Below are 27,303 nucleotides of genomic sequence, written 5' to 3'. Positions count from 1 at the left end.
AAAGTAGGAGTGCTATGAAGATAAAAGCAGAAATTAACTAAATTTTAAATTAAATAAACAGGGAGAGGACATATGTATACCTATGGCTGATTCATGTTGATATTTGGCAGAAACCAACATAATTCTGCAAAGCAATTATCCTTCCATTAAAAAATAAATAAATTCAAAATAAAAAATAATACATTTTAGGGACTTCTCTGGTGGCCCAGTGGCCTAGACACCACGTTCCCAACGCAGGGGGCCCAGATTTGATTGCTGGTCAGGGAACTAGATCCCACATGCCGAAACTAAGACTTGGTGCAGCCAAATCAATATTTTAAAAAATAAAAATAAATTTTAAAAAATTTATTTTAATCTAAATTTGAATTTAAAATAAATTTAAAAACAAATAATGGTAATTAAAACCTAGTTACAAACAATATTTACAATGAATAGAGAAAGTCTAAAAATTTAGATTAAGAAAAGAATAATATGTGTTAACTAACATGATTCACTTTTTACGGTTTTTCTACTTTGTAGATTTTAATTTTTCTTTATTGCCTTTGATCCATTTTCATGAAGCTTCCATGAGTATTTGAAAGATGTGCATTCTTATGCATGCAAAGTTCTATACATCAAATCAAGTTGCAAACTGTCCACTTTGCACACAGAGTGGTCAATAAATAATAATAAAGAAAAACAAAGCTGCTCTATTTTGAAGCCATTTATAATATGCATTGGGCTTCCCAGGTGGCACTAGTGGTAAAGAGCTCGCCTGCCAATGCTTGGGTTTGATCCCTGGGTTGTGAAGATCCCCTGGAGAAGGCATGGCAGCCCACTCCAGTATCCCTGCCTGGGAAATCCCATGGACAGAGGAGTCTTGCAGGATACAGTCCATGGGGTCGCAGAGAGTCAGACACGAAGAGACCTATCATGCACGCATGCATGACATGCCTTAGATCAGCTTTCCTAAGCTAGGTTCCAACCAGTATTAAGCGTAAATTATCCACCCCTGTTAGTCCCTTAATCACCTCCCATGTTTATTTTTCCTTCCTGCCTTTTTTCCCTTCATATTTCCCACCAGGGCACTCCTTAAGTAACACAAAACTAACAAGAACAAAAATACTTAAGCTAAAATATATGTATTTCTTAGCTTGTGCTAAGAACTTTAGATAGGATAATACTGACTGATTTTAATATTTTATAATAACTCTCTGATGCCAAATTATTGTCCTCATTTTAGAGGTAAGGGCAGTAAGTCAACACAGTTAAGTAATGTGCCTAAATTAGTAAGAAATTAGCTCAAGTCTATTTTACAATGAAGCCTGGTTAACCATTATGCCTACAGTCTCATCTGTTTCATTTGGCCAAGAGAGGATATCTCTCCTGTGATATCTGATAGCTTTGTCCAGAAGGAAAGAGTGTGCTGTTTTTCCATGGTCAGAGAAGTATATCAGCTAAAGAGAGAGAGAGAGAGAGTGTGTGTTTGTGCATGAGGCTATGTGTGTGTGTGTTAAAACTGGAGATCCAGAATATCAACCTAAGTGAGCATTCCCAAAGAGTGCTAGAATGTAATGAAAATTTCATCCCCTTTGCAATATTTTCAATATTAACTTCAACCACTAATTTCAATGTTCAGAGCTTTGCTAAACTGCATTACTCTCTATATCTTAAAATACATTGAGAGAGTAGTATTGAAACATGTACATTACCATGTGTAAAACAGCCAGTGGGAATTTGCTGTATGATGTAGGGAATCCAAAGCTGGTGCTCTGTGACAACCCAGAGGGGTGGGATGGGGAGGGAGATGACAGGGCAGTTTAAGAGGGAGGGGACATATGTATACCTATGGCTGATTCATGTTAATGTATGGCAGAAACTGTCACAATATTGTAAAGTAATTATTCTCCAACTAAAATTAAATAAATACACTGAGTATCAGGTTTCGTATGTATTTTTAAAAGAGTGCTGTGTATAAAAATAACAGGGCAATAGACCAGAAAGGAGTAGACATATATCATGTTTCTGATGTGAGATAAATACAATGAGAATTTCTGTGTACGAAGAAACAATTATATTTAGGCAAATGTTAGCATTCTTTTACACAACTGAGAAGACCAATATTAATATGTAAACCAAATAAGTTTTCTGTGCCAAAAAATTTTTGAAAACTATCTCAATTATGTTTTGAGATTGGGATATTTAAAAGTTAGCAAATATTACTCATGAAATCAATAATTAAAAATGAAAATAACAGCAATTTTGTAACATTATTAACATCCTTATTATGAGGCAAAATAGCATAGCTAAGGCTGATTTTAAAAAAAGAAAAATATGATAAGAATATTGAGAGGAGAAGGAGGGCATAAATGAAATGTTCACAATAGATCATATTCCTGGGATTTCCCTGGGGGTCCAGTGGTTTAGACTCAGGGCTTCCAATGCAGGCGCTGGTTTGATCTCTGGTTGGGGAACTAAGATCCCACATGCCTTACATGCTGCCAAAAAAAAAAAAAAGTAGCAGTAACCAACTCTTGGATGAACAAGTGACTGTGACACAACAGGGGCCCCTTTGCACGCTTGAAAAATGCCAAGATAGCATTCACGACAGTGAAAAGGTAAGAGTAGCCGAGTGTCCATTAGCTGATGAATGGATAGACCAAATGTGGTCAGTCCACACAGTGGACTATCATCCAGCCAGAAAAAGTACTGACGTACGCTACGACATGGACATATCTTGAAGGCATCATGCTAAATGAAGGCAGCCACATACAAAAAGACAACATAGGACTGTCTGATTCCCCTCATATGAAATGTCCAGGGAAAAATGACAAATCTGGAGGGACAGAAAATGGGTCCCTGGTTGCCAGTGGCTGGGGGAGGCTTGGGAGTAGTAGGGGAGAGTCTGCTGATAGGCATGGGGTTTTTTCCTCAGGTGATGAAAATGTTCTAAAATAATTGTGGTGATATTTGCAAAACTCTATAAATATAATAAAAAAAAACACTGAATGATACACTGTAAAAGAATGGATTTTATGATATGTGAATGATACCTTTTTTTAAATTTTTTTAATTAAATTCAATTTCATCGTATTGGCTCGTGAATTATATCTTGATGAGAAGAAAAATCTTACTATAGTGCTCCGAGGTGAGCACTACATATTGAAATGGTTCTGCTCTACCAAATCATCTGGTTCAGGGGTTGGTCCATGAGCAGCATCATAGGCATTGCCTGAGGGTGAGAAATGGACAATGAGAGGCTTCTCCCAGGCCTACGGAAATCACAGTCTGCACCTTAACAAGGCCCCTTCCCCGGTAATTCATATGCACATTCAAATTCAAGACACCATGATCCAAAACATTAATGAGGTCTTAAGAGTCCAGCATTGAGTGACAAGGATATAGAAGAAGTCATCATACTAACACACTTGATTTCAAAGGCATGAGATTAGAAAAAAATGTTAGGACAAATTTTAATTTAGAAAAAGAATTGTTTAATTTGTTGGCCTTTATTTCTTTACAAGTTTCTCTTTTCTTTTATAAGCAATAATTTGCTTAAAAAAAAAAAACTATCCTTTTTATTTATTTGTAGGATCTTAGTTCCCCAACCAGGGATTGAACCTATGCCCTTGGCAGTGAAAGCTCAGAGTCCTAACCACTGGACCACCAGAGAACTTCCTATAAGCTCTTTAATGTTAAAAAAAGAAATAAAAGAAATCAGGGGTGGGGGAAGTTTTGGAGAATGGTGTGAAGTCCAGGGCTTAAGCATGCTATAAAAGGTCCTTGAGCTAATATCATTTGTGGTTGTTTTTGTCAGCTAGAAATCACTTCAAGTGTAGAACTTTCTCTGACCAGCTGTTGTTCTAAGTGCTGTTGACTAGCATGGCTCTGGACTCTTTTCTAAAAAACACAGGGCGATGCTTGTGGGGTGCGGAGGTTAACAGACAACCATATTTAGACCTTGAGACCCTTAAACCCCTATATCCTTGAAAATGTTGATTTGCACTTTTTGATTGCTAATTTGTACTTATTGTTCCACGGTACAGATTGAAAATTAACATTTTAAAGTTTAATTTCTCTTCTGAAATGATACAATTAACATATCACTGAAGCAGGACAGATTTAATAACCTATTTCTCTTCTTATTTCTACTCCAGGTAAGCAGTATTAATAGTATACCATCAACCCTCGGATCAGAGGTTTCTGTATTCATGGATTCAATCAACCAAGGATAAAAAATATTTTGGAAAAATTTTTTCTCTGGAAAGTTTCAAAAGGTAAAATTTGAATTTGCCATGCACTGGCAACACCCAGGTAACACTTACATCGTATTTAAAGCTATTTATATAGTGTTTACATACTTCATTAAATTATCTTGTACTTTTGTAGAAAATCAGTTGACCATGCATGTATGACAGGCTTCCCAGGTGGCTCAGTGGTGAAGAACCTGCCTGCCAATGCAGGAGATGCAAGAGACTCGGCTTCACTCCCCTGGGTAAGGAAATCCCCTGGAGGAGGAAATGGCAACCTGCTCCAATATTCTTGCCTGGGAAATCCCAAGGACAGAGGAGCCTGGCAGGCTACAGTCCATGGGGTTGCAAAGAGTTGGACATGACTGAACATGCACACACATGCACACGTAGCTGTATGGGTTGATTTCTGGACTTTAAATTCTATTCTACTGATCTTTATGTCTATCTTCATGACAACATCACAGTCTTAGATACTATAGCTTTGTAGTAAGTTTTGGAATTAAGCATGCGTCCTTCCAACTTGGTCTTTCTTTTTCAAGGTTATTTTGGCTATTCTGGGTCCCACGCATTTCCACATGAATTTTAGGATGAGTTTCATATCTGCCTCCTGGTGAGACCCTGGAAGGCAAAGGCATGTCTTGGACTCATCTTCATGACCTGCTTGGTTTGTTGCATGTGTGGCCCATTAGTACACATCAAAAGCTGTTGAACTCAATGAAATACTACAGGGATTTTTGTCTTGAGTATAGAGGGAATTTCCACTTGGAAATAATGCTAGGTATTCATTTCAGTTCCAATACACTGAGCTGCAAGTAGCAACCACAAAACAATTAACAATGGCCTAAACCACAGGATGGAGAAGGCGATGGCACCCCACTCCAGTACTCTTGCCTGAAAAATCCCATGGACGGAGGAGCCTGGTGGGCTGCAGTCCATGGGGTCGCGAAGAGTTGGACACGACTGAGTGACTTCACTTTCGCTTTTCACTTTCATGCATTGGAGAAGGCAATGGCACCTTACTCCAGTGTTCTTGCCTGGAGAATCCCAGGGATGCGGGCGCCTGGTGGGCTGCCGTCTATGGGGTCGCACAGAGTCGGACTCGACTGAAGCGACTTAGTAAACCACAGGATATTTGTGGCTTACAGGGGGCTTCCCTGGTGGCTTAGAGTGTAAAGAATCTGCCTGAGATGCTGGAGATCCGGGTTCAATCCCTAGGTGAGGAAGATCCCTTGGAGAAGGAAATGGCAACCCTCTCCAGTATTCTTGCCTGGAGAATTCCATGGACAGAGGAGCCTGGTGGGCTACAGTCCACAGGGTTCCAAAGAGTCAGACACGACTGAGCATCTAACATTTTGACTTAACAAGGAGTCTGGAGGTAGGCAGACTCCCAGACACTCAGCAATTCCGTCACGTCTATGTCCATCCTTGCCCTCCAGTGTTCCCAGTATTCTGGTCTTTTCTCATGCTTGTCCTCTCGTCAGTAGTAGATAGATGGTTGCCATCATGCCAGACTCCATTTCCTCATGCCAGCATCACAAAGAAGAGCGAGGATGGCGATAAAGACTTTCTTTTCTGCAGGCTTTGTGAGTGATCCAAATGTGAATCTGCCTCCCATATCACTGTCCAGAACAGAATCACGTCCTATCCCTAGCCCGATCTTCAGGGAACGGGGATGATATTACCATGATTCACTTCAGGGCATGCTGCTGCTGCTGCTGCTGCTAAGTCACTTCAGTAGTGTCTGACTCTGTGCGACCCCATAGACGGCAGCCCACCAGGCTCCCCCGTCCCTGGGATTCTCCAGGCAAGAATACTGGAATGGGTTGCCATTTCCTTCTCCAATGCGTGAAAGTGAAGTCGCTCAGTTGTGTCCGACCCTCAGCGACCCCATGGACTGCAGCCTACCAGGCTCCTCCATCCATGGGATTTTCCAGGCAAGAGTACTGGAGTGGGGTGCCATTGCCTTCTCCGACTTCAGGGCATACCTTTCCTGAAATCCAGGTTAAGCAGGAATGAGGTGTGATATACGCTGCAGAGAATAGTGCTTATCTCAAACAGTACATCTGATTCACGACATGGTATTTTTGTAGACTTGGGTAGTAACTCAACTGACATTGTTCCTTTGAAAAAAATGGGTTCTCAGCACCAAAAAGAACTCTTGAGAAACATTTGCAATACAATCCAAAATACATGGGAGATTCATATACTTATCTTTAAAACTATATTAATATAATTTCATCATTTTTAGACCCATTTAAAAGTATTTTAGAATCTTTCAGCTTGAGGACCAAATATGAACATAAACTGTGGAGGTGTAGATATTTTAAAACGATGGTTAACAGAGTTTACTCCAAGAAAATCAAGGAACCTTGTCAATTTTCTGTTTGTTCAGTTGTTCTGTCCTCAAAAAAGGTGGGATTGGGACTTCCCTGGTGGTCCAGTGGTTACGAATTCATCTGCTAATGCAGGGGACACAGGTTCCATCCCTGGTCTGGGAGGATCCCACATAGCACAGGGCAACTAAACCCCTATGCACAACTGAGCCCAGAAATCTATAACCTATGCTCCCAACAAGAGAAGCCAAGGCAATGAGAAGACCAAGAACCACGACTAGCAATAAGCCCCCCACTGGTGGCAACTAGAGAAAGCCTGCCCACCCAGCAACAAGGACCCAATGCAGTCAAAAATAAACTCAGACGGTAAAGAATCTGCCTGCAATGCAGGAAATGAGGGTTAGGAAGATCCCCTGGAGAAGGGAATGTCAACCCACTCCAGTATTCTTGCCTGGAGAATTCCATGGACAGAGGAGCCTCGTAGGCTCCTGGAGTCCATGGGGTCCCAAACAGTTGGACAGGACTGAGTGACTAACACTTCTTCACTTCAAAAAAAAAAAAAAAGTGGAGGGGGGATTACCAGCTATTCATAAACTCCACTGGGTCCCGGCCATAATGGCTCAAGGAACTAAGGTCACAGATAGTGAGTGGCAGAATCTCATCTCGTCTCCATATCCAGCGCGCATCCTGCTTAACTGCAGGAGCCTTGATCAACAAACACGGTCTGCGTGTCCATGACCTGGCAATGTCCCAGATATTTCTGTCTGGACCTTGGAATGAATTTCCACCTGGAAGAATGCTAAATATTTGTTTTAAGGGTGTGGCTGGGTCCGGGAGAGCCAGGGAGACCCCGGGGAAGGTGAAAGTCTAATGGGGTGGGCACGGAGGACCAGACCACGAAGATTCTAAGCACCTAAAGTGGTATCCAAAGTCAGGGGCGCGCAAGGTCAGGGGCCTGAGCCGCCCGGTGCCCCGCCTGGCGGCGCTGTAACCACTGTGCCCCCGGCCTCGGCCCCTGCCGCCGGCCTCCAGCCACAGGCGTCGCTGTGCGCTCGCTCCGGCAAGGGAGCCGCGTTCCGCGGAGAGCAGGAGCTCAGTTGTGCAGGGCTTTCAGTTTCTGGCGCGAACTTCCGCCGTTCCAAAGTTGCAAGGAGGCTTGGCGCGATGTCCGGGGACAGCAGCGGCCGCCGGCCCGAGGGCCGGGGCCGGGGCCGCGACCCGCACCGGGATCGCACCCGCTCCCGCTCCCGCTCGCGGTCCCCGCTGTCGCCCGGCTCCCGCCGCGGCGCCGCGCCCGAGCGCAGGGAGGCCCCAGAGCGCCCGGGCTTGGAGGATACCGAACCGTCGGATTCCGGGGACGAGATGATAGACCCAGCGAGCTTGGAGGAGGAGACCGACCCCAGCCTCTGCCGCCAGATCCGCCATCAGTACCGCGCGCTTATCAACTCGGTCCAACGTAAGGCAGGGGCGCGAGGCGGGAACCTCGCGCAGGCCCTGCGCGGCCCGGCTGGTTCGTGCAGCCCGGGACCAGACCCGCGCCGCCCGGCCGCGCCCGGGTTCGGGGTTTTCGAGGCGCTCGCGCATCTGTCGTGCGGATCGCAATGCACGACCTTGGCGGGGGCGCGCGAGTCCCCTGGGGCGGGGGGGGGACCGCCCGAGTCCCCCAGCGCGGGGAACCGCCCGAGTCCCCCAGGCGGGGGAACCGCCCGAGGCCGGGCGCGGTCTGGAAGCGGGGGAGAGGAGGCACTAGGAGCCGGGGCGCATTTTCTTACATCCAGCGATTCTCCGCCGGCAGTCGCCCGCCCGCGGTAGCTGCCAGAAATGCAAATTCTCCAGCGCACCCTGGACCTACCTATTCTGACTCTGGGTGGCCCGGTTCTGCAAGATGTGGCTTGCAGAGTTGGAGAACCCTTCTGTTAAGAGCGCTCCTCAGAGGCTGCAGAAGGCGTGGAAGCCCATGGGTGAAGGTTAGGGGCAACCAAGTGGGTCCCCTTTCCAAGTTCATTCTGCTAAAGGGGTAGTCATCTTTTCTGTTGTCAGGCCGTTTTGGTTAAAGAAATACAGCTTGAAAATAACTCCACCGGGGAGCGGGGGTGGGGTTGGGGGTGGGGGCTGGGACTTGGCTCTCCAGCTGCAGCTGGTTACTCTGTCAATGACTTGTTAGCCTATGATGAGCACCTTTCCCAAAGCTTCTATTTTTTTAAAATAGAAAACCGGGAGGATATATTGAATGCCAGCGACAAGTTAACAGAGGTCCTTGAAGAGGCCAACACTCTCTTTAATGGAGGTAATTCATTATTTTATGAAAGGAAGCTTTCTGTGATCATATATTTTAGGGTAATTTTAATTAGTTTTGCCTGAGAACCGAATGCTTGACACCAAACAACCCCCATTTATAAGAGTGCTTTACTAGGTTTGGAACCTTTTCCCCTGTAGCACCATTACTGTGGTTGTGCATTATCAGGCCCTAAGCCCTGCTTCCCTGGTGGATCAGAGGTTTAAGCGTCTGCCCATAATGCGGGAGACCTGGGTTCGATCCCTGGGTCAGGGAAGATCCCCTGGAGAAGGAAATGGCAACCCACTCCAGTATTCTTGCCTGGAGAATCCCATGGACAGAGGAGCCTGGTGGGCTACAGTCCACGGGGTCGCAAAGAGTCGGACACGACTGAGCGACTTCACTTTCACTTTCAAAAGTACAAGCAGGTAGTAAGAGCTTTACATGAAATTTGGGGTGGGGGTGGGGAGCAGCAGCCAGTTTTAACAAGCGCCCCAGGTGATTCTGTTGCTTGTTCAAGTTTGAGAACTTCCTGTGTATTTTGTTTCTACTGTATTGACTGCTGAGAACTTTTATGTCTTATCTTTCTACTCTATTGACTACCCAGGATGCACTGGATGTATTAAAGAAAGAACTGAGCTGGTTTCTGACATCCTGTTTCTTTTCCTGCCTTCCTCCCGACCTCCCGTCCCTAAGCTCCTTGCTCTTGGTCCACCTAATATAACCCAGTGGGGATGGCCGTGTCTTCAGGTGGCCCTGTTGGTCTCCAGTGAGGGGAGGGACCTGAGAAAGAGAAGAATCTCAGCACTGAACTCTAGCATTGTAGGGGGTGAAGGGGGCTCTGAAATAAAAGCTTGGTTTGAATGAAAAGCAGCAGCAGTGTTAGTGCTAAGAGTGGTCTCTGTGTTTGAAGTCAGGACAGGTCAGGCAGCCCCTGATGGTGTGGGCACTGGGTCACAGAGCCTGGGGACAAGTCCTCAGACTACTTTTCCCTCCTGGCCTTTCTCTAAATTCTATGGGAGCAGAAGAGGAGAGTGCAGACCCATGCAGGTGAAGAAGTCAACAGAGCTGGCCTCTGCCTGGACACCACCACTCCACATGTTCTCTGAGAACCAGAACATTTCTTTCTTTCCACCTGGTGCAACCCCTCCTCCACTCTCTCTAGCTTTTTCTTCTCTTCTGAGCTTGGAACCCCCTGCCCAGGCTATCTCTTCAGGGTTGCTCTTGACCCCTTGTCCCCTATTATTCACCCACCACTGAAAAGTTGTTGATTAACAGATCATTTCCTGCTTGGCCAATTCCACTATGCTAGCTGGGTCGTCTTTTTAAGACACAGTTACTCAACCGGGCCCTAGGAGACAGTCAGCCAACAAAGAATTCTGCATCCTCCATATATACAGATTGGATGTTCTGTAACTCTTCAGAGGCTTGAATCCATCGGTGGGAGATGGGCACTTTTCTCACAGCTTTCGTGGCAGTGATGGGCCGGCAGCGGGGAGGGGAGGTCTAGAACAGCCCAGGAACTGGTCCCTTGCTTTTGCCTCTTGTCTCTCAGTCATTGTCATGTTCACAGTAATTCTCCTGAAATAAAACCAGAGAGAAAATTGTGCATATGAATACAAAACTTGGAGTCAGTGCGTTCATCAGCCTGAGGAGTGTTTGGGCAATCAGAAATTCAAATGAAGTGGCCTTGAGGAGCAAGCCAGGGAGAGGCATTTGTGTGTTTGAACTCTGCCTGCCGGGTTTGTCTGTTGGCTGCGTTTTCAGTTCGCCGTTGCTGGTGTTCCCGGGAGCACTATTCCACACTGCCTGTTCCCTTTCGGGGTCTGGTCTAACTGATTCCCTCAGTCCTGCTGTGTCTTTCTCTAATGAACCCTCCCCCCCCATCTCCCTAGACCTCATCCTGTTTCCTGGCCCCGTTTCCTTCTTGTTTCTTTTTATTTAAATCCTTTCTTGTCTGTGGCTTATCTTAAATGTTGAAAGATGAACCTTTTTGGATCATCCTCCTTGGAGGTCATGGCCCTGCTGCCTGTAGGCTGTTCATTTGGTGGGACCTGTGCTGCCAGGCAGAGTTTGCATCTCCCACTACCTGCCCAGCACGGAACTTCACCTGACGCTCCTTGACAACTTACCTGTTACCGGTCTTGGCCACGCCCAAGCACAGCGCCTTACACACCGTGGGCATTCAGCTTGGCTTCCATCGTCAACACAGGTGTTAATAGTGCCTGGATGGGTTACTGGAGTCCGAGGGAACAGCCAGTGTTAGAGATGATGGAGGTTTTGTTAAACTGCAGTTAATGAAGAAATTTTTATTCAGTTCCCAGAAGCAGGAACAGTGTAGTAGAGAGAGCTGGCTTTTTAGGTGAGCTGAGCAGGGGAACCTGTTTTTACACAGAGATGAGTGTGTTTGAGATTTTTTTTTTTTTCTTTTGGTCCAATGGGAAATGGGGAGTAAGTGCAGTTGGAAGTTTTGGGAAAATGCCTGTGGATAAGCATGTTCCTTCTTTTTCGAACAGTGTCCCGAGCAAGAGAAGCAGTTCTGGATGCCCACTTTCTTGTTCTGGCTTCAGATTTGGGCAAAGAGAAGGCAAAGCAGCTGCGTTCTGACCTGAACTCGTTTGATATGTTACGATACGTGGAAACTCTAGTAAGTTCAAAGCTACAGAATCGTAATAAAAAATGTTTCATCTCACATAGTGTATGATTATCCACTTTGCTTATATCCATATGCACATGGTTTTCACTTATTTACCCTTTTGTTTGGGCCTGAGATTCCTCCAGAGAGATCTTAACCAGATTAAACACATGACAATCGAACTACGTGGTGGAATCTAGATTGGAAGTTTAGAACAGTTTGAAAATCTCCTAGCCTTCTAAGACTCAGGGTGCTAGGTTTATTTCAAATGGCCATTTTTTCCCTCACTCGTCAGTTCATGAGTTCATTCTCAGTGACCTGGGACCTTTGTCCTAGGCTGGGCAGAAGCCCACATTACAGGTAAAGTACAGCTGGACATGAGTTATGTCTGGTGGAGGGGCATGTTTTGATTTGTCTTTGAGAATATTCCAGAACCATACGCGTATGGTTGGGGTTCTGCTTTTGTTTTTTGTTGTTGTTTTATTCAACTGTCTTTGCCTCTTAATGATTGGATGGTGGTTACCCGAAATTTTGAAACTTTTGCTTGATGAATTTTTTGCCCCCAAAAAGCACAATGAGATGAACTTTGTATTTTACTTTTTTTTTTCTTCATCTTGGTTTTACTTTGAGCCAACCTCTGTCCTAGCATTTCTGTTAGGACATTGACTTTCTGTGTGTTAAAAGGTTATTAAAATGATTTAGTACCATGAGATCCGAAAAGATAAATTATTTTGTAAAGGCATGAGGCAGATGAGGTTTTTGATGTTTTTAAAAAAATTTAACTTAAATTTTAAACCTTAAATTTTTCTTTTTTTAAAACTTGAAGTGAAGTGCATTTTGGAAAATGCTCAATAAAGTTGACTATATATTGGGTAATCTTTTTAAAAATTACTTTTATTTATCAGGGTGAGCTTTGTACTTTAAATTCCATAAGTCTTAAAGCGGTCCATGCAGACCCCCAATTTAATAGCTGTCTAGACTCTGGCGGGAGGATTTTTTCAAGTATTACACCAAATATAAGGACTATAAAGAAAAAATTGGTAGATTTGACCAGATAAAAACTGAAATGTCTTCCTCCCAGTGTGCAGTGGTAGAATGGTTGGCACGAGAATGGAACAGTGCTGACTGTGTCTCTCTGGGTTCTGGCAGCCTCTCTTTTCTTCAAAGTTTAACTGCCTTTAAAGGGTTAAGCTCTCTGAGGGCTTTTTGATTAGTTTATATATGGTATTGCTGTTTTAATTTGATAACTTCTAGGCATTTCATAATTTTATAATGTAATAAAAATGTACTTTCATAAAAGCAAATTTAATACACTTTCTGCAAGATAGCTTGAGATAAGAGAATTATTCGACTTCCGCCAACTCTTCCCAGGAAGTAACCTTTAAGATGAGTGAATCTCCCTTATGCTAGGTGCTGCTCCCTGGAAAACCTAATCTGCAAGCTAATCAGCGGTCTCCAGGAGGTTGGCTGGAAATGAAAATTGAAAGCCAGCTAAACTTGCATGTTCTATCTCAGAGCGTTTGCTTAGGGATGTGATTTTCTATTTTTATGCTAATTCAGCATTGCTGATAGTTATAAAAATGCGTTGTGTGAGATCAGGCCCAGCGAGCTAAGTTCTGGTTTGCCCCCCCTCGGCCTGCAGGGGCTAGAGCAGGGTTTCTCAGCCTGGGCACTAAGTGCATTTTGGGCTGGTTGAGTCTTTGTTGCGTTGGCACCTGCTGTAGGATGCTGAGCACTATCCTGGCTTCTACCCACTAAATGCCCTCTATGGCATTTAGTAACACAGCCCTCCCTGCCATCCACCCAGTTGTGACGATCAAAAGTGTCTCTAGACAGAATGCCTGGGGGGGTTAAATTGCTCCAGTTGGGACCCGTTGGTCTGGATCATCTCACTTTCTCACCAAAAAGTCCTGAGTACCTTGAAGAATAGTTTCTGCCAAAAAGAAAGGTGCCTTTGAAAACAGGAAATTTGTAATAAGAAATTGAGCCAATATGTTAGGACACTGAAAACAGACTTTGCCTCTGGCCTTTTGTGTAGTGATAGAGATAATTGAGTGCCCTGAATGATTGCTCGTGGCTTAACTGGGGTTTCTGTTTCCCTTCGTTTTTGTAGCTGACTCATATGGGTGTAAATCCACTAGAAGCTGAAGAACTCATCCGTGATGAAGACAGTTCTGATTTGGAATTCATAGTCTATGACTCCTGGAAAATATCAGGCAAAACAGCAGAAAACACCTTTAATAAAACCCATACATTCCACTTTCTGTAAGATTATTTTGAAAATCTGACAGACCAGCCATTTGTAAACCTTAAATTGTATTTTATTGTAGGGACAACAATTATTTGGTATTGTAGAGGAGACAGTCATGATGCCATCGCTCGGAGACTTTCTAAAGTTTGATTTAAAAGCCCATAATATCTTGTGGATGGATCCTCATCCAGCTTAACTGGAGCAGGAAAGGCCGTGGGCTGGCACCTCCTTATCAGGGCACTCTGCTGGCACCTTTGCCTTCTAGCATGGGAGACTTTAGGTCTGTGACATAATGTCTGGCTTTATCGTCTTTAAAAGTCCTTATTACGTAGGAGGATGATACCTCCTATGAAAGGTATCTTAAGAGTCTACCAATATATGCAAAGTGCCATTTATTATATATAATCCCTGTCAGATGATCGCTGTCCTGTATTTGAAGACTAGTTGAGTCACTGTCACATAAACTGCCCAGTTCCTCTTTTTTTGGATGCAGCTTTGATTTTGAAAAGCTTTTCTTTATACTCAAATGGAATTGGCTTCTGTCTTAATTTCCTAGCTCAGTCATATGAAGACGCTAAGAACAACCCTTACTGGTTCTTTTGTAAGACAGCCTTTAAAATAACCAGTAGATAATTTCTCCAGGGCAACCACTCAAGTGGTTTCTTCCTTAAGTGGTTAGCTTAGGGCATTTGTCTATCCTGAGTGCCCTTCTAAACCTCCTGAGATTGGTAGTGCTTCAGAAGGCTTTGGAGATGTAGATTTAATAAGTCTATGGTGCAGGGCCAGGCATCTGGGTTTTCTTCTTATTTCCTGAGGCATCTGTTTTTAACAAGACTTCCCTTAATTCAAGTGCCCAGAATCACTGTATATTACAGCAAAAAGATCAAATTTCTTTATTATAGGAAAAGTCTAAATCTTTTTTTTTTTTGCTGTTGAATTAGGCTCCACCATAAATGCAGGATCTAAAGATAGCCTTTTGGGAATTCCCTGGTGGTCCAGTGGTTAGGACTCCAAGCTCTCACTGGCAAGGGTGTGGGTTCAATCCCTGGTCGGGGAACTAAGATTCCCCCAAGCCTCGAGGCATGTCCAAAAAAATAGAAAGATAGCCTTGGGTTATATAACTTAAACCCGTTGTCATCATCTAGCCCAATTTGCGGCTAATGATTTACTTACAGCTTTGCAGCCTTGTACTTGCTGTTGCCTTGGCCTGCAGTGACCTTTCCCCCATGTTTTCTTTCCATCTGGTAAGGTTTGCTTGGGCTTCTCGGTTGACCCTAGTGGTAAAGAAGCCACCTGCTGATGCAGGAGATATAAGAGACTCGGGTTCCATCCCTGGGTCTGGAAGATACCCTGGAGGAGGGCACCACAACCCACTCCAGTATTCTTGCCTGGGGAATCCCATGGGCTACAAAGAGTAGACATGCCTGAAGCAGCTTAGCGCCCACATGATCTCTACTGTATGCTTTGATTCCCTCCAGTGCAGGGACCACAGGGGACTGCGTTCTCTGGGCCCTGGTTGTTTTCTGCCTGCTATGTCTGTTGCTGTAGGGTTTTGGGAGGTGGAGGGAGTCCAAAAGGGAAAGGAATCGCGTGGCCTCTGCCTTACCTGTTATCTCGTAAGACAGGTGTGTTCTGGAGTCCCAGGCAGTGGGGCTCTGCTCTGGCACCCCCAGACCAAAAAGCCCAGTGGGGCTATTCATCCCCGTCCCCCACACACGTTCGTCCTTCCCCTGATCTCTGAAGCTGGCTCTGCGAAACAGACAACAGGCTAGCTGGGAGGACCACAGAGGGCATATTGATTGACTTACTATTGAGAGTAAAATACAAAGGTATTGGGGAGGAACCTGGTTGAATTCTTTGAGAAACACAGAAGGAGCAGAAAGGCTGTCACAAACCCGACACAGTCTTGGTCCCATGTCACTCATACACCACTGATGCCTGGGCTGAATTTGAGGATGCTGTGGGAACTGCTTTCAGTTAGTGAAATTAGTTTGTTTTAAAAACAAAGACATGAAAGCATATTTTTCATTAGGTTGGGTTCAATACAAGGAGAGTGCCCTGTGCCAAAGCCACGAATTGAACGTCCAAGAAAAGTTCGTATGATAGAAGAGCAGCAGGCAATGCCTGCCCAGGTTTGTTTGTTCAAATGTTGCTTTTTTAAAACGCTTAATTTAAAATAGCCATTAGTATCATATACCTGTAATTTGGCTGTCTTTTCTCAGGGTTTGGGTCTGGAGTCAGGCTCTGTCACTTAAAAAGTAACCATTTAATGTTTGAATCATTTTTGAGGTGTTTAGTCTTTAAACATTTTATTGGATGGGCCACTTGTCTTAGTTCTTAACCCATTTCTGTAGTATGGATTAGTTCTCCCAAAACAGGTTTCTTAACTTCGGCACTGTCGGCATTTGGGGCTGGATAATTCTTTGCTGTGAGAGGCTCTCCTGTGCATTGTAGGATGTTTAGCAGCATCCTTGGCCTCTTCCCAGTAGATGCTAACAGCCTCCTCTCATGTTCCCCACTCCTGTCCCAAGTATGACAACCAAGTGTTAGAAAATATCTCATCGTGGGGGTGGGGGGCGGGGTGGCGCTGCAGAAAAATCACTCCCAGGTGAGAACCACTGCCCCTTTTATAATTTGCTATTTTACATTCAACCTGAAAATGATGGATTTGGTCATGTTACTCCTCTCAGATAATTCATATGAAAATGTTACTAAAGCTAGGAAAATCTTTTTTAACTATCAATTTTAAGACAGGAATAAAAACTGTTAGAAATCCTAAGTAAAAGATATTTAGAGGAGTTTGGCCGGGGAAGAGAGCAGAAAAGGTTAACAGGCAGGCAAGTAGGTCAGTCTGCTTGATAACAGCTTTATATTTTCAGTTAAAAAGAATGGAAGAGTCTCATCAAGAAGCAACAGAAAAAGAAGTGGAAAGAATCTTGGGATTGTTGCAAACATACTTTCAAGAAGATCGTAAGTACGATACCAAGCTCAAAATGGAGCAACCTGTATTTGTCAGTTAGGCCTGTGTCACTTGCAATGAGAAGATATTTTTATTTAAAAGGCATATATGTAATGCTTGAATCATTTTGATTTTTCTTGACATGTCTTTTATGAGATTTCTCTAGAAATCCCATGAGAACATTGGTGAAGGAAATTCTCATTTTTATTTTTCAAAGACAGGATATTTTTTCTGTTACAAAATAATACATGCCAAAGACGTGAGAAAAGTAAAAAGCCAAGTACCCTGTTCTACCTGACCTCACTCCCTCGAGGTCGCCACTTACAAAATGTGATGTGTGTATTTTCAGACTTTCTCATGTCTATGTCAGTCATAATAAATATACAACTAAGTAGTTGGGATTTTTTGTTGTTGGTGATGGTGGTGTTTTGCTTTTTTCAAAGCAAAATAATATACACATTTTTCTGCAAGATGACTTGTCCATTTGGACATTTTCCCATATTGGTACATGCAAATCCTGCTTACTCTTTTCAATGATTCCCATTGGGTGACTGTATCATACATTTAACAAATCCTCTGTTAGTGGACAAGTTCTTTATAGCATTTTTCTCTTGTATAAACTGCTGGAGTGAAAAATCTGGGCACACCACTTTGTGCACGTGGGCTAGTATTTCTGTAGGATGGCTTTTTAAAGGAGGATCGCCGGGGAAGTGGGCATGCAGATTTTTAATAGATATACCAGATTGTCCTCCAGTGGGGTTGTATTGATTTCCATCCCAAAACAGGATGAATGCCCACTTCCTTTCTTTGGTTAACACTAGAGAATATTAGTCTTAAATGATGAGCAAAAGTAATTTTTCCTCTGTTGAAGAATTTTTTCCTCTTTTGTCTTTAGCTGATACTCCGATGTCCTTCTTTGACTTTGTGGTTGATCCACATTCTTTCCCCCGGACAGTGGAAAACATCTTTCATGTTTCTTTTATTATAAGGGTAAGATTTAAGATTATTTCTCTGTTTTTCTTTGCTTTTAAAAGAGTAAATAATAACAGGTATAGATGAGAGGTGGCTAAGGAATTTGTACTGACCAGTATGTGTTTTAGACCCATTGTAGCAATGGCACCCCACTCCAGTACTCTTGCCTGGAAAATCCCATGGACAGAGGAGCCTGGTGGGTTGTAGTCCGTGGGTTCGCTGAAGGTCGGACACGACTGAGCGACTTCACTTTCACTTTTCACTTTCATGCATTGGAGAAGGAAATGGCAACCCACTCCAGTGTTCTTGCCTGGAGAATCCCAGGGACGGGGGAGCCTGGTGGGCTGCCATCTATGGGGTCGCACAGAGTCAGACACGACTGAAGCGACTTAGCAGCAGCAGCAGAACACTGACGAGTCACAGGCCAAAGAAACTAGCTAAAAAATTAAGTGCTTGCTTTTACATTTTAGACATTTTTGGAGCTTACAGATTAGGTAACTATGTGATATACATGTTAAATTTCCCAAATTTGTTAGTTGTTATGTAAGAAAATACCCTTGTTTTCAAGAAATATATGCCGAAGTTGTAGGGAAAAGGGCTTCCCAGGTGGCACAGTGGTAAAGAATTTGCCAGCCAGTTCAGGAGATGCAAGAGATGCAGATTTGATCCCTGGTTTGGAAGATCCCCTGGAGAAGGAAATGGCAAAGCACACCAGTATTCTTGCCTGGAGAATTCTATGGGCAGAGAAGCCAGTCCATGGGGTTGCAAAGAGTCGGACTCGACCAAGTGACTGTACTTTCACTTTCAGAGAGAGAAAGCAGTAATATAAATATGGCAAAACACGAACAGTTGGTGACCCTGGGGAAAGAATGTATGGGAGGTCTTTGCAGTAGTCTTGTAACTCTTAAGTCTGAAGTAATTTCAAAACAGATGGTTCAGGAGAAAAAAAAAGGAAAAATTCTCAGAAGTGTACCTTAAGAATTTTCTCTAGGCTGTCTTCAGTCTTATGTCCAGTTGCAATCCTGGACTTCTAAGATTAATTCGATTTTAACAAAATAGAATCTTGTGTTGACAAAAGTGGTTTTTTTTGGACAAAAGTGTTTTTTCAGAAATGATAACTAAAGCATATTCGGTCAACGGTCAGTGATAGTATTACGCATCATAAAATGTGTTGTATTCAGGAACTCCCTGACAGTCCAAAGGTTAGGACTCCTTGCTCTCACTGCTGAGGGCCTGGGTTCAGTCCCTGGTGGGGGACCTAAAATCCCACCAGCTGCATGGCTCAGCCAAAAAATAATCATAATAATAAAATGTGGAGTACTCAAAAAGTATGAATCAGTCAAAGAGCCAAGATGGTTGTAGTTTTATTTAAGAGATCTTGGGGATGAGGTTGTGCCTGGGTAAGCAAGCTGATTAGAACCTGAAAGATACCCCATGTAGAGGGAGATGTTAGAGAAGGCTTGTCTGTATACACTCCACACTATTGTTATGGTATATTTTGATTGTCTAAGGTTTAGAATTTTCTCACCGAGTAATTTTTTCATCCAATGCCTGAAGGTTTTGAATCTAAATTTCAGTCTTTGTGTTACAGGATGGTTTTGCAAGAATAAGACTTGACCGAGATCGACTGCCAGTAATAGGTAAATGATTCTATGTCCAGAAAAGTTAGTTTTAAAGAAAATGTATTTGTTACTAGAGGGTGTGAAATGTATTTTATTAAATGTAAATTGAGTTTTTATTTTAGGCGACAAACTTTTACAATGTCTTCCTCAACTAACTGAAAATACTGAAAACTTGATCATAGTTTAAAACTGATGGATTCAGTTCTGTCATTGATTCAATATTTACTGCTGTGAAGAATAACAAGAAATGATGTAGTTTCCCTTCAATTTTAATTTAGAAAGTCTGTAATTACAGTTATTTTTGTAGTTTCCTTCTATTTTATCCCTAATGTCAGCTCTTCCTCTCCAGAATCTTTTTTTTTTTCTTTCTTATGTTTTTGCCTCTTATATACAAGTTTCATTTAAATATCTCTCACAGTTAGAAAATTGATGTCAAAAAAGAACATTGCTATACAATTTACAAATGTCAGTAAATATTAAAGAGCATGGTTAATACAGAGAGAATCTTAATTTTGTTGAATGATTCACATTCTCCATTACTCTTTGCCTTCTAAGGCCTACTGTACAGAATGAAGTGTTTTCATTGCATTTACCAGTTCCTTTAAAAAGTTCTTACTTTCATACTGGACACACTAGACCTTAGCTCTCTGTTTGGTTCGTAGATATGCCGAGTTTTTCAAATGATTGGAATGTGTTATTTTACCATATGTATTTTTTTTTTAATGGAAGCAAGCGGGGTTACTTTCTATTGTAATAATACAACACTAATGCATGACTTCCTAATAAGGATATAATATTCTAAGCATCTGCTTGGTACAGGTGTCTTTCCTATTATTCATTGGTTTCTGTTCAGATTACCTCTTCTGATTTGAAAACGTTGCCTCTCAAACAGAGCCTGTTAATATTAATGAAGAAAGTGGAGGAAACACTCAAATTAGGAATCAAGCAATTATAGCTTTGAGTTATCGAGACTGGGAGGTAAAGCCCTGCATGTTACCCCAGGCAATTTTTTTCCAAGAATTCCTTTGCTGTAAACTCAGTGCCCACATGCTGTCTGTTCTCTACCAGGAGATTGTGAGGACCTTTGAGATCTCAGAGCCTGTGATTACTTCAAGTCAGAGCCAGCAGAGGCTGAGTGCTTGACACCAGCTGAAGGTAACATTTCCCATGGGACAGCTGCATGTATTTATCATAGTTTCTGTCTCACTTTTTCATCTTCTGGTGAAATTTGGATTTTGCTTCCCTCTAGTGCCCCATTCTTAAAATTGTGTGTAACTGGTGAGAAGGGCAGAACACGACCCATTGGTTGCAAGTTCCCACCTTTGGATTGATTACTTTGGTCATCTTAAGATGTGCAGTTGAAAGAGAGCAGAGATTGTTCTTGGTTTGGCATTCTCCCCACCCCCACAATAAATGGATAAATGAGATAATGGAATATTGAATCCTCCCATCAGTTTTGTTCACTGTCCCATTAGCTTTGCTTACTTTATGCAGACAAAGTAGAAAAGGAAAATTAAAGTAGAACTATCTTGGAATGATGTTGGTAATAGGCATTTCTGAAACCTGTGTTTTGCTTATGAAATAATTCTCCATTTTTATAAAGGAGATGGGAAAGGGAATCTTAGAAATGACCTGGTATTCTGTACTGCACACAGCTGTGGGTAGGGATCAGGAGATGGGATCCTGTTGGCTCTGCCCCTTTAAAATGTCAGGCAAGTCAGTCTTACTCTGCTTTGTTTTCCTTCTCTATAAATTTGTAAAGTGGGGTTCTGAGTTAAAGTTAAAATTAGCTTTTCAGTACTTAGTGTAAACTCTTAATATATGGTTCAATTATTTGAGCTTTTGTTCCAAGGTAATTGAAGGAAAGAGGAGAACTGACATTAGATCTATACTGTGGGTTTACTTGGGCCCTCCTCCCTGAGGAGGAGCTGGTTGGTAGATTTCCTTTATGCATCTTAAATGAACTTTTGATTTACCATTTATAAACTGTTAACCAGCTATTTCCCTCCTTTGTTTTTTAGGACTCAAGTGGATGCTTCCCTCCTTTGTTTTTTAGGACTCAAGTGGGTGCTGAAATCCAAAAAGGAAAGCAGCATGTATTGTATATATTGTATGATCAAACATTTTTAAAGACAGATTGTTTTTAATAAAATGTAGCTTTTGATAGTTAAGGAATTTGTCATGTTTGTCTTGGATTAAAGGAAATTCATTGCCATATGCACAAATAATTGCAGTTATTCTGTATTTTCTGTTCTTGGGAGAGTTTCTGCTTTATCTAGCCCTATCCCATTGAAAGTTTTAGTTAGGTTGTTAATGGCTTAAAGATCATTATGGTTCTCTGTGCATCTTTTTTAGCTGTAAAGTTAGCCAGTCAGGTCAACACTTATTAGGTTGTACCATATGAAATTGTTTTCATAGGTAAGATACAGTCAAATATCAGCAATTTTATGTGCTTCAGCCTGTGATTTACACACAAGGAACTGTTCAATCCTCTTTCAAGCCAAGCCAGACCACTTTTTGGGGCAACGCCAACCCTGGATTCATCTTAACAGTAGTCCTCTCTGCACCTGAGGGCTGCTGACTACCACAGAGAAAAGCTGTGCAGCTTCGGGTCAAGTGATGCTGCTCCCAGGGGTGCTGGGCCGTCAGGTCCGTCCTTGATGTTCTTTCTGAGTCCTAGTTGGCTCCTCTTCCCGCCCTTCTCCACCCGTCCTTTCTCACTCCTTCCCTCTTATGTCAGAGGTAGAGTTGTCTCATCTGCAGAGGCTTTGGTCTCCTGTGTCCCCATCCCCGGTCTCTGCTGTGAGTCATCCCTTCTCCAGACCCAGCACTTGCCCTTCAACCCTGTTTATCTCTCGTCTTCTAAAAATTACTGTGACCCTTCTCAAGTTACCTCCTTTTAAAGTAACAATCACTTGCTATCTCCTCATGAGTGCTCCCACCATGCTGTGGGGCACCTCCTTTCCCACCATCCTAAAGGCTCACTGCTGGTGACGCTTCCAAAATTGTTAAATCCAGTGGATAAATACTAGGCATTTGACACTTGAAAACTTTACTTTCTGAAAACTGTACATCCTTTTACTTGGTCCTCTCCCTGGTTCCCCTTCCACCAGTTTAGGAATCTCATGATTTGTAGTTCATCTGTATCCTGAACATTCCCCCAAGTTTCTTGAACTAAACTTCTCTGAAAAGCCACAGATGCACATAACCAGTGGCTTGCTGGACAGCACGTGGGCCTGTTTTAAACATATGTGTAAAACAGCTCCCAAAGCAAAGGAGAAAAGGAAAGATATATGCATCTGAATGCAGAGTTCCAAAGAATAGCAAGGAGAGATAGAAAGCCTTCCTCAGCAATCAATGCTAAGAAATGGAGGAAAAAATAGAATGGGAAAAACTAGAGATCTCTTCAAGAAAATTAGATATCAAGGGAACATTTCATGCAAAGATGGGCTCATTAAAGGACAGAAATGGTATGGACCTAACAGAAGCAGAAGATATTAAGAAGAGGTGGCAAGAATACACAGAACTGTACAAAAAAGATGACCCAGATAATCATGATGGTGTGATCACTCACCTAGAGCCAGACATCCTGGAATGTAGAGTCAAGTGGGCCTTAGGAAGCATCACTACAAACAAAGCTAGTGGAGGTGATGGAATTCCAGTTGAGCTATTTCAAATCCTGAAAGATGATGCTGTGAAAGTGCTGCACTCAATATGCCAGCAAATTTGGAAAACTCAGCAGTGGCCACAAGCCTGGAAAAGGTCACTTTTCATTCCAATTCCAAAGAAAGACAATGCCAAAGAATGCTCAAACTACAGCACAATTGCACTCATCTCACACTCTAGCAAAGAAATGCTCAAAATTCTCCAAGCCAGGCTTCAGCAATACGTAAACCATGAACTTCCAGATGTTCAAGCTGGTTTTAGAAAAGGCAGAGATCAAATTGCCAACATCTGCTGGATCATCAAAAAAGTAAGAGAGTTCCCAGAAAAACATCTATTTCTGCTTTATTGATTGCCAAAGCCTTTGACTGTGTGAATCACAATAAACTGGAAAATTCTGAGAGATGGGAATACCAGACCACCTGACCTGCCTCTTGAGAAATCTATATACAGGTCAGGAAGCAACAGTTAGAACTGGATATGGAACAACAGACTGGTTCCAAATAGGAAAAGGAGTACATCAAGGCTGTATATGGTCACCCTGCTTATTTAACTTATATGCAGAGTACATCATGAGAAATGCTGGGCTGGTGAAGTACAAGCTGGAATCAAGATTGCCGGGAGAAATATCAATTAACCTCAGATATGCAGATGACACCACCCTCATGCCAGAAAGTGAAGAGGAACTAAAAAGCCTCTTGATGAAAGTGAAAGAGGAGAGTAAAACAGTGGGCTTAAAGCTCAACATTCGGAAAACTAAGTTCATGGCATCTGGTCCCATCACTTCATGGGAAATAGATGGGGAAACAGTGGCAGACTTTTATTTTGGGGGGCTCCAAAATCACTGCAGATGGTGACTGCAGCCATGAAATTAAAAGATGCTTACTCCTTGGAAGGAAAAGTTATGACCAACCTAGACAGCATATTAAAAAGCAGAGACATTCCTTTGCCAAGAAAGGTCTGTCTAGTTAAGGCTATGGTTTTTTCAGTGGTCATGTATGGATGTGAGAGTTGGACTGTGAAGAAAGCTGAATGCCGAAGAATTGATGCTTTTGAACTGTGGTGTTGGAGAAGACTCTTGAGAGTCCCTTGGACTGCAAGGAGATCCAACCAGTCCATCCTAAAGGAGATCAGTCCTGAGTGTTCATTGGAAGGACTGATGTTGAAGCTGAAACTCCACTACTTTGGCCACCTGATGCGAAGAACTGACTCATCTGAAAAGACCCTGATGCTGGGAAAGATTGAGGGCAGGAGGAGAAGGGGACGACAGAGGATGAAATGGTTGGATGGCATCACCAACTCGATGGACAGGAGTTTGAGTAAACTACAGAAGTTGGTGATAGACAGGGAGGCCTGGTGTGCTGCAGTCCATGGGGTCGCAATGAGTAGGCCACGACTGAGTGACTGAACTGAACTGAACTGAAAACAGCTCCTAAATTCATTGTCCATGTAATTCCTGGATGGCACCTTTACTAATCATAAAGAAACCTAGGGTTTCTCTTCTCTTTTACCCCCACAGGCTCTGCCTTCATCAGTCACTAATCACCATCCGGCCTCTTGATTCTCTGCATCTTGCCCAGCTTTCTGCTACAGGCTCCTGTCTGTGTCCCCACTTACTGTCTCTCCTTTAGATCTCTTCCATGTCTTCAAGACCACTTGTCAGTTTCGCAGTTATCTCCCCACTGCCTTTGAGATTTGATACCCTGAGCTCTTTACCAATGTTCAAAGCCTCAAGAGGATCAGGCCTTTTACCTGCATTTCCAGGCTTGCTTCCTCCTCTCTGCTGCTGCTAAGTCGCTTCAGTCGTGTCTGACTCTGTGCGACCTCATAGACGGCAGCCCGCCAGGCTCCCTCATCCCTGGGATTCCCCAGGCAAGAACACTGGAGTGGGTTGCCATTTCCTTCTCCAATGCACAAAAGTGAAAGTGAAGTCGCTCAGTCGTGTCCAACTCTTAGCGACCGCATGGACTGCAGCCTACCAGGCTCCTCCATCCATGGGATTTTCCAAGCAAGAGTACTGGAGTGGGGTGCCATTGCCTTCTCCATCCTCCTCTCTGAATTCCTGCTGTTCGTTTCATTTTGGTAAAATGGCTTTACTGAGATATATTTTATATATCATACTGTTCACCCATTTAAAATGTGTAATTAATCCGTTGTTTTTTAGTCCACTTTCAGGGTTGTGCGACCATCACCACAATCTGGTTTTAGAACATTTTTGTCCCCACAACCCAGTAGCAGTCACTGCCCCCCTCCATCCACTCTAAACCCTCAGCCCTATCCAACCAGTAACCTGCATTCTGTCCATGAATCTCTTATCTTCATAAATTTGCCTATTCTGGACATTTTGCAGAAATCGAATCACATGTGGTTTTAACATTTTATTTTCTTCAAGCATGTATGTTTAGAGTCAATTTTTCCTCCATGTGCATTCTACTTGTTTCAGACTCTCATCATTAAGAATCCTAAAAGTGGTTACCTTTTGCAAACTAAGGTGGCAAAGCTGTTCCTTTGCATTTTGTATCTTTCTGTAGTTGAGTTTTCCATGTACTTTATCGTTATTTTAAAAAATTATCAACAGAAGTTATCTGGACAGTGAGATTATCGGCCACTTAATTCTTAACTCTCTGAAGAGAAGGAAAAAAAAACCAAACTAATCTGTTCTCAAAAATCAGTCAAAAAAAAAAATCAGTCATATAGGATCCCCAAAACATCTTTTCCTTTAGAATAGGAGTCCCCAACCTCTGGGATCTCACACCTGATGATCTGAGGTGCAGCTGATGTAATAATAATAGAAGTGCATAATAAGTGTGATGCGCTTGAACCATCCTGAAGCCCTCCTCCTTCCCTTCCCCAGGGCTTGTGGAAAACTGTCTTCCGTTAAACCAGTCCCGGGTGCCAAAAAAGTTGCGCACCACTGCTCTAGAACGCTGTGTTCTGAAAGCACATGTGCTTACCTCAGTTACTCTGTGCTCCTCGGGCTGCTTGTTTGCAGTGGAGATCCGCCAGGGGAACTGAGTCTGTGCCTCATTCCTGTGCTGACAGTGGCTGGCAGGAGGCAGGCATCAGTGTGAGTTTCTCCTGTTCTGCCTGCCCAAGGAGTTGTCATCCAAAACGCATTCTCACACCCCACATCCCCACCAACTGCTACCCTCCTCTAGTCCTTATGGTCAGTATACCTTTTTATACCATAGGACTGGACACAGCTTTGTTTTATTTTATCTGCTGTTCTCTTCCCTTAATAGACTGTAAGCCACTTAAGGAACTATGTTCTAGAGTCTCTGGGCAGGTCTAGGGCTTAGACTCAGGTTGTTATTTAGTCACCAAGTCATGTCCAACTCTTTTGTGACCCCATGGACTAGCCTGCCAGGCTCCATGGGATGTCCCAGGCAAGAATACTGAATTGGCTTGCAATTTCCTACTTCAGAGGATCTTCCCGACTCAGGGACTGAACACATGTCCCTGCGTTGGCAACTAGCCATCAGGGATGCCCTGGGCCCAGGTACATGATATCCAATTAAATTTTAGGTGCATTGGAAAACACAAGACAGTGTGTTATCTGCATCATAATTCTAACTTTTACACTGTCTTTAGAGAGGGAGCCAGGGTTCTTTAGTCAAGGTCAATGCAGAAGCTGTGGAATTGCGGGTTTCTTTGTATAAAAATATTTGTTCCTATGAGCAGTGTTCACATAAAAGAAAAATGAAAAGTATAATAAAGAATAGAGGTGTGTGACCAACTTTTTGGAGGTTTGGAATGGTAGGTTGAAATAAAAAGTCCATGTTTTTTTAGACAAAAAGTCTGCTTGTCCCCTCTTGAATGTAGGCTGATCTTGGTGGCTTCTTTGATTAGTAGGATAAGCAGAGGTGATGTTCTGGGACTTCTGGGGCTAGGTCATAAGAAGCCTTTGTAGCATCTGACAGGCCTCCTGGAGCCCTGAATCACCAGGTAATAAGTCCAACTACTACGTGGCCCTTAAACTACCTGGGGAGGGAAGCCAGGGAGAGGGACCAGCTAGATTCAGCCCCCTAGCTATCCATGCTAAGCCATCTGGGACCTACGGACTAGCCCAGCCATCACTGAATGTTTCCAAGCATTGCCAGTGGTGCTACGTGGGGGCAGAAAAATGGCCCAGCTGAGCTCTGCTGGAATGCCTGCTACAGAATTGAGATAAAATGGTGGTGGTTTTAATTCACAAGGTTTTGGGTTAGCTGTACAGAGCTGAAACATTGGGAATGCTGAGCTCATGGTTTAACCTCTTTTTTTTCAGTGTGACGCATTTAGAAACAATATTATAAGATATTAGATTCTACTGCACCAACATCTATGAAGGTATGCTCACCTGAAAAAGAAATACAATAATC

At 43.0% G+C, this 27,303-nt stretch overlaps 1 protein-coding gene and 1 long non-coding RNA gene across 3 annotated transcripts; one reads left to right on the top strand and one right to left on the bottom strand.

Annotated features, from left to right (window-relative positions):
• The first annotated feature begins 7,687 nt into the window (after positions 1 to 7,687).
• On the top strand, positions 7,688 to 21,450 carry NSMCE4A (NSE4 homolog A, SMC5-SMC6 complex component). Of its 2 annotated transcripts, NM_001038678.2 has the most exons (11): positions 7,705 to 8,021; positions 8,775 to 8,852; positions 11,357 to 11,487; positions 13,589 to 13,740; positions 15,759 to 15,858; positions 16,606 to 16,696; positions 17,581 to 17,675; positions 19,249 to 19,297; positions 20,172 to 20,257; positions 20,348 to 20,434; positions 21,301 to 21,450. In NM_001038678.2, exons 1-10 carry the CDS (start codon positions 7,730 to 7,732, stop codon positions 20,420 to 20,422), a joined length of 1,149 nt encoding a protein of 382 aa, NP_001033767.1. In that variant the 5' UTR covers positions 7,705 to 7,729; the 3' UTR covers positions 20,423 to 20,434; positions 21,301 to 21,450. The 2 variants fall into 2 exon arrangements, 1 of the variants encoding a protein (NP_001033767.1); XR_009492942.1 differs by lacking the exon at positions 20,172 to 20,257 and having other exon boundaries at positions 7,688 to 8,021.
• LOC132343969 (uncharacterized) lies at positions 8,843 to 11,361 on the bottom strand. Its single transcript, XR_009493014.1, has 2 exons — positions 10,973 to 11,361; positions 8,843 to 10,421 (listed from the first exon to the last, which is right to left on the bottom strand). It is a non-coding gene; the product is annotated as an uncharacterized lncRNA (long non-coding RNA).
• Positions 21,451 to 27,303: the final 5,853 nt, after the last annotated feature.

The sequence above is a fragment of the Bos taurus genome, chromosome 26 (assembly GCF_002263795.3).
Source record: "Bos taurus isolate L1 Dominette 01449 registration number 42190680 breed Hereford chromosome 26, ARS-UCD2.0, whole genome shotgun sequence".
In the NCBI taxonomy this organism is placed as follows: Eukaryota; Metazoa; Chordata; class Mammalia; order Artiodactyla; family Bovidae; genus Bos; species Bos taurus.
The sequence above is the reverse complement of the archived record's forward strand: the minus strand, read 5'-3'. Positions and strand labels throughout refer to the sequence as shown.